Source organism: Falco naumanni, chromosome 12, assembly GCF_017639655.2.
Source record: "Falco naumanni isolate bFalNau1 chromosome 12, bFalNau1.pat, whole genome shotgun sequence".
In the NCBI taxonomy this organism is placed as follows: Eukaryota; Metazoa; Chordata; class Aves; order Falconiformes; family Falconidae; genus Falco; species Falco naumanni.
This window is the reverse complement of record NC_054065.1, coordinates 1,781,298-1,794,761: the sequence shown is the minus strand read 5'-3', so window position 1 is coordinate 1,794,761 and position 13,464 is coordinate 1,781,298. Positions and strand designations below refer to the sequence as shown.

General features: G+C 36.4%; 1 protein-coding gene across 1 annotated transcript in view; it reads left to right on the top strand.

Annotated features, from left to right (window-relative positions):
- Positions 1-13,464, top strand: part of PSME4 (proteasome activator subunit 4) — a 69,042-nt gene that overhangs the window by 30,738 nt on the left and 24,840 nt on the right. The window contains exons 19-21 of the mRNA XM_040612228.1: positions 1,094-1,251; positions 3,383-3,478; positions 12,584-12,639. Coding sequence (XP_040468162.1) covers positions 1,094-1,251; positions 3,383-3,478; positions 12,584-12,639 — 310 coding nt within the window. The remainder of the gene's footprint in view (positions 1-1,093; positions 1,252-3,382; positions 3,479-12,583; positions 12,640-13,464) is intronic.

The window sequence follows — 13,464 nt, the reverse complement described above, 5'->3', positions numbered from 1 at the left end:
CAATTGGACCAGATACTAATTTAAAAACAAACAAAAAAATCTTAATTAAATGCCCCAACACAAAAATAGATTTATTAAATTCCTCCTCTGAAATTGAAAAGAAATCACAATTAATTTGCTATTCCATACCTCAATGACTACTACAGAAAGTCTATATTATATCAGCTCTTAATTGATATTAACAGCTTGAGTTTGTCACTTACATACTTCCTACGTTGTCCCAGTGTAAAACTGCTGTCACTTTCTTAAGTAATATTCATGGAGGACTAGCCTGGTCATCCAAGGAAGATATGTTATAGCAGGCTACATTAAGTAAGTGTATTACTGTAGTTTTTTGTCAGTCAGGTCAGTCCGGCATTTTAGGAACAGATGGTGAAGTATTGAAATATTAAATCACCATGTAAAATTGGACAAAGACAGGAAATGGAAAGTAAAGACTGGAAGGCCTGTCTATTAATTAATATACTCCTAAGCTTGGACTGAGTATGAATTAGTTATAAATGCTGACTGTTCTCTTCCAAGTACTCAACTGGTTAATTCTATAGCAAGTCTGAGCTCTTTGTAAGCCAAAATATAAAAAGTTGTCTTTGTTATGAGATGACCTAGCATTATATGGAAAGTCCAACTTAAAATTAAGCTTTCCTTTATTACTTTCATTTTAAAAATAGAAAGTTTCCTGATTGTGGTTCAGGACTGAAAGTAAGTGCTATTAAATGGGCTAGCTGCTTTGTTCTGTATAGGAGTATCAAAAGTCCGAGTTGTACATAGTATTTCTGAATTTGTATACAACCAAAGGAATAATAAACTTATATTTCAGTTAGACCAGTACAGTCCTCTTCCTTTTAGACCTTTCAGGTATGTATTATTTTACAGCTACACGTAGACGTTAGAGTAGGTTTTGGATTTCTGTTTGGGTTTATTGTGTTCTTGGGATTTTTTTCCCCCAGAATTGTCAGCATAATTGCTTTACAGCAGTAGCTAGTTCAAGTTCATGTGTTAGGGGTTTTTTAGTAATATTAAATGCTGGGTTTTTTTAAAAAAAAAATATTGTCTTCATGTTTTGATTAATAATAAGTGTCTTTATTTACTGTAGGACTGGGGTAAACCAGGTGACCTGTGGAACTTGGACATCCAATGGCATGTTCCTTCATCTGAGGAAATAAACTTTGCTTTTTATTTGCTGGATACTTTTCTTCAGCCTGAACTCATCAAACTAGAGCAGTATGCAACTGGAAAACTAGAAATGTCCAGGTTAGTGATGATACGTAATATGGAGAAGGTGCATTAATCCACTCATGTCTGTTTTATGCAGCTATTGCCAATCATACTGGCATTACAAAAAATGAGTAAAATACTATAATGTTACACTCTGTTTGGTATTACTCCAAGATTTCCATGATTTTTAACTCTTAAGAGTACATGTAGCTTGAAGGTACGTTTTATAAAATGGATGACATTATTTTGAACAGAAATGCTGTTTAAAATACGAATAAATGTTAAGCTGCTTTATGTTGGTAAAAAGGTATTTCTGTGCCACACTATTTTTTAATACATACCACAAAGTATCTTTCCATTTAACTGTAGTCAGCAATAAAAAAACCTCTTCCTCTAGACTCCTTAACTTGTTATTTTGGCATAACCATTTTTGTTCCTGAGCTATGAAGTAGAATGCAGAACTGATTTGGCTTGGAAATCTGCCTCTCTCCGTGTCCTTCCTATGAGTAAATGGAATCAGTACATAGTGTGTCCTTGGAAAAAGTGTCACAGTGTTGAAACTGAGGAGGTAATGCAGAGTCAGTGACGTAACAAATTGGAATGGAGGCAATACTGTTGCCCAATCTTGTTAAACTCTGTTAGTGTGAAACCGTGGCTTCATAAGGGCAGTTTCCTAAGCACAAGATAATAATGTGTACTACATGCTAAAGCATTTGTAAGTATCAAATAGCTAAAGCTGTTTACAAGCATTAAATCTTGAACATTCTTACTCACGTTAAATCTTCACGTGCTTGAAGCTATATATACTTCAGTTGATGTTCATAGCATGTGATGTTATACCTCGTGCTATGAAGTGCAACCCTACATGAGACAGGACATGGTGTATCTGACTCCTAGATATTTTTCTGTCTGACCAAGTTCCCACTTCTTTTTCAATCTGAAAAAGACAATATGTGCTTGACAAATCAATGCCACAAAACTGCAATCAAAAAGTATACTTAGACTAAAAGAAGAAAGGATATGCTTTCTATTTAAGTCTTTTGTTTCTTTGTATGTTTTTCTTCTGTTTGTGGTTTTTTTCTTTTGACACCTTGTATGTAAAGCTGTTAATTTGTAACAGAATTGGACTTTTATTTGGTCAAGGCTTCACTGCGCTACCTAACATAAATGGTGGTGATTTGGGAGAATACAGCCAAGTGCATGAATTGCAAATCAAATTGGAAGGCAAGATAGCAAAGCTGCCAGAGTAGAGAATACCATTAGTTGCTGAGGGAGTCACAGGTGTGAATAAATGGATACTAGATGAGCCTGCTTTTCCATTGAATTGCAGTATTCCTGGAGTTTAAATTCTTGTCATTTTTTTTCCCTAGTATTCCACTGAGTAACAATTCAAAATCCAACTTCTTTATATGTATATTTAAGAGATTCAGAGTAGGATTTTCTAACACAAAAGATAAAATGAAAAATTCTAACAGCCTTTGTTGAACGTATTTAGAGAATTGGTAAGTAATGCATGAGTACTTAGAGCTATTAAGTAACCTCTTAAGAGGGTTGAGAGGAATTGTTTTACAATCAGAGCTGCTTACCACAAAGATGAGAACAAAGGGCGTAATTTGTAACTGTATAATAAAGCCTACTACTTTAGGTGAGATAGCTTTAAAAAAGATACCTTAATTCTCTGAGCTAACATGGAAAAACATTGTTTGCATTGTTGCATTATAATTTATCTTCAGACTGTAAAATAGTCACTCATAAAGAAAGTATTCCCTCATGCTATTCCTGGTGGGAAGGACTTTTCTTGGCCTTGGGGTGAGTAGTTATTTCATTAGTTTTATCTGGGATTTAGATAAAATTCTCTAAAACTTTTTTTTGGGTAAAGCTGATGTTCTGAGATGAGTATATCTCATTGCACTGAAGTTATCTTAACAGTTTCAGATTATAAAAATCTCCCAAGTTTTTCAGGAAACTAAGTTGAATGTCCAAGTTCTGTAATAGAATTAGGTTGGATCAGAGCAGCACAGCTTGATTTCTGTAGTGCTCCCTCTTGTGTTTAGAACTGATACAGCTAAAGAAAAAGGCTCCTGTAAAACTTAAAAGATATGCTTTATCATTTGTATATTTTCAAGCATTTAATGGATAAGTAATCAAGTTTTCTTCTTTGTTTAAGAGATGATGTGCAGCAATGTCTTGCTATAGTGCATAACTGCTTGATCGGTTCTGGGAACGTTCTGCCTCCTCTAAAAGGAGAAAGGGTGGCTCATCTGTAAGTAAAATTTATTTTTATATCACAAACGTTCTTGGCAGTTCTATTACTTCATACTGGGTTTTATTGCTTTCTTATTACTATTAGCACACAGCTGCTTCTAGTGGCTGTTTTTAAGGAACTCTTAGACTAGTATAAAGGTACAGAAATTTGAAATAGTGATTTACAGAAACACTTGAGTACTTAAAATGTGAAAGAATATTAAGCGCTTTTTTCATGCAAGACTGAAAATGTTTAAGAAAGGTAAGTGCCGCATTGCTGATGCTACTTTATGTGAAGGTAATGTAAGCTAGGCATTTACTCAAGCGTTTCCTCTGAAAGAAGCCTTGAAACCATAGTGCACTGCCATCTTACTAATTTTCATGTCATCCTGAATGAGTAAAGTCATAAACATTCTGAACTTCACTTCTTGCCAGCTGTCTTCTCATAGTAAAATAGGAAATAAATCCTATTTGATTACTCAGACCCCTGTGAATAATGTTGCAATAGAACTTGGCTACTGGTGCCAGCATACAGCGGAACTCTATCAAAAATGCTTGAGTAAACTTCCATTTTGGAAGTAATAGAACTTTCTATTGCATTACAGTAGTTCAGCTTTTAACAGACTATTTTTAATAGATGGGATTGCTGTTGAGCTCTGTCTTCTTTGAGAAAATATGTTGAAATAATAGTGTTAGAGGCAATTAAGAGTTTGATCTCAGTATTCCTGTTGTTACTTATCATGTTTAAAGTATGGAGGGCCTAAATTAAGCTTATGGCCAGTCTGTATTTGGTGACTGTGAAGTTGTTCCTGAGATGTATCTTTTTTTTGCCCAACCGCCAGCTATTAGAAGTGCAAAGGAGCACTGGTGCAGTCTCAAACACATGACTTCAGGTGCCTAGCTTCTGTGACCTTCTTGTACAGTGGGAGAGGCTTCTCTTGAGTGTACATTAGAACATTTGTTAAGCTGGAGAGCTTTGTAGAGGCCATAGTTAGCTGTTGGCTATGTAAGAAATTCAGGGAAGTAATATAGTTAAAAGAGGCAATGCAGGGCATTTGGGCTGATGATGACTATCTTATAAAATAAGGACTTGAACACCTTTCAGGAGGCATTGACTGTTCCTGTAACAGCAGTGTGCTGCTGGGCTGTATTGCTAATGTGCTTCTGCGTTTTCCCAGCATTTCCTGATTCAGTCTGAATCCTGCCCTGGCATCTGTTAAGCAGCGACTGCTAAACACTTGCAATTCATATGGCTCATGGATTCAAGGAGAGCGTTTCTGGTGTTGATCCTTCAAAGGAGAAGGATTTTTTTTGTCCTTGGATGCCTTGACCTTCAAAATACAAGGCTACCTTGGCCCAAAACTGTGTTAACACCACCAAAAATTAAAAAAAATCTGTTTTAACTGTAGTGATCTATTAATCAAGGAAGAAACACCTGTGTAAGAGTAAGCAGTTTTGTACCCTTGTCTAGGCTGTCCGATTGTCAATAACTGAACCTCCATTTAGCAGAGGAAAGAACCTCACCACCTGTGAAGGAGAGGGAATCGCAGCTGCTGTTAGAACGTGTTAATGTTAACTGTTTCCAGGTTTGGTCTTGTTTTAGAATAATCTCTTTATTTTCAGTCGCCTCTTTATTTTACCAGGCAAGGCCTGTAAATTCATAATGTACAGATTAGGATGCTGGCCTATAATTAACTTCTTAATTACTTGTATACTTTATTGAAGATTTGCTTTATTCTGTTAGTTATCTGTGCTGCCTTATTAAATATAGACAATTTACATGGGAACATGCTGAAATCAATTCGTTACTGAAGAAAACAAAATCAGACTTTTCTCATATAGTCTGAATTTGGGAACTCAAAAGTTCATTCTGCTAAATGTCTGCAGAACTTCAGAATCCACCATTATGTGGTTTTGGACAGACTTTACGCATGTTAATGAAACATTTTCTGCCTTTGTGAGCAGGTCTTGCATGCAAACATTATGTTTACATAAAGGCTTTTTAAAAACACAGTTAAGGCAATTCATCTTTTCAGTGACTTTACACAGGACTCTGGAATTTGCCTGCTGAAGTTGAATGCATTTTTTTTTTGAGTAAACTTTAGTTCTTACTCTTTGTGTGATTTGAATTATGACAAGTGGAACGTGGATTTTAAATGGAGACAGTCTGAGGGAGGCAGAGTGCATTTGTGCGCAGTGGATGGTACTTTGGCCTAGTAAGATGGACTAAATACTGAAGGAGATCCTGTTGCACTTCATATAAAATAAATGTTAGATCCCTGTCAGTTTATTCAACTTACTTTGCGAGAAGAGCTATAAAGTCAGTATCAAGTTAGCATTTTGAGAGATGGTGCTGAGTTTATCCGTCCAGGACAGATGGTGTTCATTTTAGTGATGCTTCTTATGAAATTTATATTTTGTTTTAATGGGTGTGTTAGCAAGGGTCACGGAAGGGAATTGTACCAAGAAGGAAGATGTCCTCTCTGTGCTGCCTTACTCCCTCCTCTTCCTTCCCCAAGAAATAAGTGGAATATTTGTAATCATGGAGATATCCTTTTTTTGATTTAAAAAGCAGTGTGAAACAACTTCCTGTGAATGCTGTTTTCTGTCCATATGTTCATAAAATTATATCCAGTTTTGAATGTAGGAGGTGTCTTTTGATGAACTTGCCATTAAAACAGAAAAAAATTTTGATTTTAATTGTTAGTGTATTGCGAGTTTCTGGGGGTTACTTTGTAAGATCACAGTTTACGTTCCCAAGCCTGTTCCCGTTACATACAGTGAGAATGCACATAACGGACTCGGATTTTAAACAGAAGGACTCTTACTGAAAGTAACTAATCCAGTTACCCAGAACACCTTTACTTTTTAAGTCCTATGTATTCACGGTTAGTAGTTATGACTAGTGGTGATGATATTCACTGTTGTAAAGTAGCAGTATAGGAATATTTTTGAATGCAGGTATTTGATACATGTAGATTTTTTTTTTTTTAATTTAAATATGCTTTAAAACAAACTGGCACATGATATTTCTTGTCAGATACCTCCTACACCACTTAACTCCAATGAACTATAGCTGATCATATGCCATGGTAGTACAGCTTTGTGCTGAATGTAAAGTAGAGCTGAGTAGGTGTAACAGCTACATTTCCCTTCATCTTGATGGTTAAGGATACCTGAAGATTCTTGCCAAGACAGACAGATGATATTTGTTCCTTCATTTGTTCCTTGAGCGTGCTCACTGAATGAAAGTCACATAGATGGGGGAGAGCTTGGAGCTGTGTAATTTGAACCTTGGCAAAAGAAATATGTGGGTAGAACAAACTTTAAAACTTTGTGTGTAGCAGGATGATGAACTAGGTAAGATGATTCAGTTAGTAGTGTGAACTTGATCTGCACACAGGCTGCTCCTGCTGCTAAGATGTTTTTTTCCCTGAACATACGGGGTCTATTTTTGTGTGTGATAACTGAAATCTACCCATATATTTGCAGACATTGTTTTGAGGTTCTCTTTACAATCTTTCTTGGGTGACAAGCAGGGGAAGGCAGTGGCAGGAATAAAGGAGGAAGGCTACTTTCTTCGTTAGGAGCAGGCTGTAATAGCACAAGACCACTGTACCTGATTTGGTCATTAATTGAAGTGACTCAGTTATTAACAGTAGCTAGTATGGAGCAAGATAACTTGACTGAGGGAGTAAGCGGGGGTGGGGGGGCGGGGATTGCTTTAGTAGTAGGGAAAACTAGTTATGAAAACTATGTATTGACTGTATGTCATAGATGTGACAAGCTGGCCAAATATTTATTTCATTATTGGTTGTCATAACTGACATGTTGCATAAAATCCCCATGCATTAGATGCAAGGTTTGGGGGTTTTTTGATGGATGAATTTTAAATCACAGTATTTCCTAAATGTAGTAGTATTCTAGAAGGATGAGAATATAACTAAAGTTATGAGCACTGTTTTGGGAGAAGATGAGTGTATCTGGATTAAAGTTCTTAACTCTTCTGCTTTAAAATGTAGTACTAATACATTTAATGTAGTAGTAATTTCAACCCTGGATTCTGTTTTGTTTGATTATAGACGATGGTTACAATTCATCAACATCATTTTATGAAAATAATGTTTAAAAGTCTGTTGCGCTGTTCAGGTACAGAAGCTTTTCATCTTGAAAAGTTTTGTGGGAAGCCTCTTGGTCCATTTCTATGGACTTTTACAGTTTCGGGGTTTTTTTGTTGCTCAGTCAAATGCATCAGAGTACCCAATAATTTCAAAATGTCTGTCTTCATTTCTCCTTGTCAGGAGTAGTCTGGTTTGTGTCTCTGCAGTTTGTGTTTCTTTTATTAGCTACTGAAAATAAATTTGCTTCTTGATTAGTTAATGAACAAAGTTTTTCCTGTTGGTTTCTTTTTTTATTTATTGTTTGATAAAGCTGAAACTGAATAAAATACCCCAGGATTGGTCTGGTACGGTCTCAGAATCAAGTCATGCCCTTACTTTCATGGCTTAATAAATACTGGTTAGAGTGAGTGAAGGTTTTAGAACTCCTGTTTGTCTACAAGTGTGTAAACTGGCATGAGCTGCCTTGAATCTCCTGTCAGTCGTTCAAGTTTTCGTGTTGATCCATTACTTTCTCCTATTCCTTTTTTTATCTTTTGATGACTGGTAGCATCTGAATTGAAAAGCGATAAATTTTGTACAGAAAACACATTGTTAAATTGACCAACACTTGGGTACAGTCAGTATACCCAAAAGCATACACTGTGTGTATACATACACACACCCAGTATACCTGTCAGCATAACTGTTGTGAAGTGCTTGAGGAGGGATTTCCTTGTTTAGTGGACTTGAGCGTGAATGGTTTAGGTTTTAAAATGCTCCAGCTTTTTCAGAGACCAGGCAGTTCTTATGTGTAGTTTTGTGAATTTTATTTTTTTTCTTCCCAATTTTGGGAGCAAATTTGCCATGTGTGTTTTATGTGGATGACATAACATATTCTTCTGAAAATCCCGTCATAGCTAATGCTATTTGAAGTGCTTAGTGTTACGGTGTGTGTCATACACAAGCAGGGGTTTAGGGAGGAGATAGGCAATTCACTAAAAAAGATGTTTGTGCACTAACCATGCACAAAAAAACTGCATAATTGAAACTTGTCAGAATTAAAAAGAATAGTTAAATTTCAGTAGAAAAATAGACCTTTAATAAATGTCACTTGGTATTGATGTTTTATTTATTAGCCCGCAAGTAGCAAGGAGTTTAAACTTTATCTTTTTTGGAGGATGAATGAACTCTTTTCTGAAGTACCATGCATAACAAATTAATAGAAAATTATTTCATGAATCAATAGTGTGTCTTTATATTATTCCACATAGAGTTCTTTATTTTTAGTAGAGATGCCATTGATTTCAGGTGTGTTCTGTGAATTACTTTTTAATGTAAAATGGATTACAAGTTACAAGGGGAAAGTAAAAAAGGAGTTGAGGCTGCCAGAGGCTGCAAGGAGCAATCTTTCGTGACAGCGGTAGTTTTTTGTGGCTGAATTAAGGTGTTCAGAGCTGTGGTGAATTATGCTGACGTAACTGGGGAAAAACAAATGCAGTTTTTTCTGCACCTGCGGAAACACAGTGTAATGGTTGCTCTGCTGCACGAGATGTGTGCAGGTATAAGTAATGCTGCTGTGCAGTCTTCCCTTTTTCTTAAGGGACCACTGTAACTGTTAAGTGATATCGACATCCTTTTGTTATGATGATTCTAATGGTGTGCAAATAAAGATTATTTCAAATGCAGACAGTACAAGCTTTCTAAGGTTGAGAAATCTTTCACTGATGTTTTTAAGTTCCCCTTCGCTTTGCTTCCCTTCCTTGTAGTCTACTTATTAATGAGGTAACACTAAGCAGCTGGTTAGTGAAACAAAACCAGAGTTACTCAGAACATCCATTTTTGTTTCTCTCTTAAATACGGCTTGGTTGGTTAGGATGCAGTATTGCTCTACTCTTGCTACAGACGTTGGTAGGAGCTTTCTTAATGTCCTTTCACTGAAGATGTTCAGGCTACAGGTCAAGGATAAGATGACTTCTTTTAAATGTGTAAGGATGTGATATTCTATGCTGAGGGGCAGGGCTAGCTAACCTCTCTTGGCATCTCCAGGAAACTTCCCAGCTCTGCTGGGGGAGCTGCACACAGAAAAGGAAACAGTTACTCCTCCACGGTGAGTAACCCTGTTTTCTCCTTGTTCACCTTCGACTGTTGTCTCTTAACTCTTATGTCAAAATAGGTTGATGCAGCCCTTGATCTAGTCCTTAACGTGGCATGGAGTATATTTTTGCAATTAGAAAAATGTCCTCTGCAATTGGTTCAGTGGAGTGATGCTGGAAGTTATTTGTTTCTGAAAAGCTGTGTCTGATTGCTGAACTGCGTTTATACTGAGGAATACGTACACAGAGACTTGAATAAAAGTGCGCTGTAAAGTGTCTGGAAGTTGAAGAACATAGAGCATAATTTTTTCTTGAATAAAGATGCTTTAGTTTTTGTACTGTGGCAAATAAGGGAACAAATTCTTCAGAGATCTGTTTAACTGGAATTTCTATTCCAGCTATAATTTTGGATGCTCTTTGTTCTGGTAATTTGTATTTAAAACTGTTGATACAAAATGAAACACGGTATTATTTATACATTGAATGAAGCATTGTCATGAGAGTCTTGCTATCAGTATTGACTGAAGTTCAGAAGAACGTTTTATGCCTCTTCCTTTAGTGTGTCTGAAGTAAAATACTTGGTTTTCTCTGGTTCAGTGGCTGACGTAATGCTGAATATTACTAGCATGGATCTTAGTCTGTGGGCCAGCTACAAAACTTCATTGCATTTTGAACATAATATTTCCATCCTGCTAGTAGCCTGGTTGAAATAAATGGTTCTGCCTGTGGAGTAGTGTCATGGTGAATGTAAGGACTATACCAGACCAGGTTTTGATTACTGAGTGCTATGCGTTGAGTTGTTACTCTTGGTTTGCTCAGAAACCTGGAGTGTTGAGAGATCGTGGAGCATTGTTTTTCCTTTGTTTTAAGTATTAGAGAATTGGTTCAGAACTCTAGCTGGCAAAGGACTGTTGAATGTATTTTGCTGGGAGTGGGAAGGAAGTGTGAAGATTTGTAATCTTTCTGTAGACTACCTGAGAGAAGACTGGGAAATTGCACTTTAGTTTTCCTTGTCTCATAGGTAGGACAGCCTTACGCGAACTTAGTTCGTGTATTTATATCAGGGAAGGTGTTTAAGGGTAAATATACATAAAGATACTGTAGAAAAAATTACTATGAGCTCATTTACCTATCAACATATTGAGCATGCTGTAAAAAAAAAAAAAAAAAGCACCAAACTGTAGCAGCCTGAGATTGTTGGATTTATCTGTTACTACTCTTTTGAAGAAGTAATACTATTTGGGGTGGTGAGGGTCACAGTTCTCTTTTTGCCAGATGTTAACTGCAGGAACATCCCCTCACTGTATCTTCCCAACTGGAAAGATCTGATCTTGGAGAAATACACAGCAAACACTTTTGAAGTCAGTCATGTAGATGGTTCTCAAAGAGCAAGTGTGTGAGACCATAAAACCTTTATTTATTTATTCAGAACCGAAGTACTGGACTGATGTTGGATATTTTGGAAATTGTATTAGCGGCCAAGTTGTACCTTAAGCACTTATGCCAGTGCTGAGTTTTGGGGGGCGGGGGGAATGGGAAGACTTTAGGAATGGCTTATTTTCAAGTTAACCTGGTGCTACCAGGAATGCAATGAGGAAAATGAAATTAGGTCTTCACTTCTTGATGTCTAAATCGATTAGGAAAAAAACATTGCCATTTGAGTTTTGTTGGCGCAGCTGTGACTGTCACAAGTGTTATGAAGTCAGTTTACTTAGGTCTTGGTTGCAAGTTTGTTTCCTTCATCTAGTCAGCACAATAATTGTAGCAGTCATGTCCTACTATGTTCACTTTCACAGGACAAGTGTGACCCTTATTTCCAGTTCTGACAGATAGAAGTTTGCCGTTGACTGAAATCTGAAAGTTTATTTTAGTATCTCATAGCACAGGCTCAGATACAGGATCTGTAGCATTTTCTGATGTAGTGTTCAGCATTTGTAACATGAGTAGATGCGCATTGCTTCACTTAGCTTTGTTCTGATTATACTGTCAATGCAATTTTATGTGAAGATTATTTTTGTAGGGATTACTTGCTAATACTATTTGTTTAATATAATACACTGGTGTATTTTGTCCTTGAAAGCTTGAACTTATGTACCTTAATGTTTTAGGGGGTGAGATTGTAGGTTTTTAAAAAAAACAAAAAAAAAAAACCAAAAAAAAACCAAGCAAACAAAAAAAAACCCAAACAAAGAAATAAAAACCACCAAAAAACCCCAGACAAAATCCCCAAGTGCATGTAGGATATGTTCTTGCATCTTTTAAATTAATTGGTATGTGATATCTGAGTCTGGTTTGGGTTTTTTTCCCACGATTACATAAAAGCAAATAAAAAAATTAATAATTCACTTTTAAAATAAATATTTTGGATAGATAAGTTTAACCCAAATCCTGGAAGAAGCATGGCTTTATTTTTTGATAAGGTTATTAATAGTGAACTTCATATAGAAATAAGTAGGACTTCTGTGATTAATGGGTATGTTATTTTATAAAGGAAGGACCAAAGTCAGAAAAGCTTCATCAGCTTAACTTGTCAGGAAAGGATTCTGCCTCAGCAGTCAAATTCACCTGTCCTTCCTAAACTAAGACAACTAGGATCCACGCTTGATTTAATGAGTATATTTCGAGGTCTGACTATGAAGCCAAATCTCTGGCTATTTAACAGAACTGATGAGGTTCCTTTAAATGAGAAATTAAGTTACTGGGTTCAAGGTGGTGTCGTTATGGTATACTTGTCTTGGACAAACAGTGTGACCCGCAGGGACAGTTATCAATTCATCAGTGTTAGAACTGAGGTATACTGTTAGCAAATCCAAACACCTTTGGTGCTACTGGTATGAAATTTAACTTGTTAAAATGAATTAAATGTCAATTAAATTCACACTGTCAATGATTTCCATAATGTGTAGTAATACTTGGTTTGTTTTCATGCAGGGTCCCAAGTTTGGTGTCCTTGGAGGAGACGAAACTGTACACTGGTGTTGAATATGGTAAGTAGATCTTAATTCTGTTCAGACAGCTTGTAAGTGGTGTTTGTTTTGGTTTTTTGGTTTTTTTTTTTCTGCTGTAAAAACAGTACGTTCTTTCTGAGACCATAGTTTTGATATTTTTGGCCAACACAGAAGTTCTTGTGTACAGAGTTTCATCTTCAGCGATGATAATACAAAATACAAATCTGCTGCAGTAATATGGCTGAGAATGGGAGCTCAGGTCCAACCCCTGGGTCAGAAGGGTTCTGAAGCACTTCCACACAGATGAGGTGCAATAAGCAACACCTATTGCCCAAGGACTCCACTTGAGAGACAGAAGGAATCAAGGCATAACCTGCTAAAGTTTGTGACAGCTCCGTTAAAAGAAACCTGAATTTTTTAGGCTTTGTCTGGATTCTTCACAGTCTTCCAAGAGAAGATTGGCTATTTAAATAAGGAGCTGAGGCGCATGGTAATTGCCTATCAGACTGTTAAATGGTTTTGGGTGCTTTAATACTACTTCTGAAATCTGGTCCTTTAGTTTGCAAGCGGTAAGTTTGTAGCCATATAACATATAATAGAGAATGGGCATTTATTTAGTGATCTTTCACAGCAATTAATTTTTTTTCTGGTTTAAAACTTTCCAAGGAGAGTGCTTGTGTCGTTTATCCTTATGCTTTTTTTGCTTAGATTGGGGATGTCTGTTCCCTTTCATGTATTGAAGGGGAGTAAGTCCCCTGGCTCTTACTGTCTTCATCACCTGATAATGTAAACTCTCTGTTCTATTGCATTTCTTTTTTACCCTGCTTAATGTGTTACTCTGTTTTCATATGTTAAATAATCTGC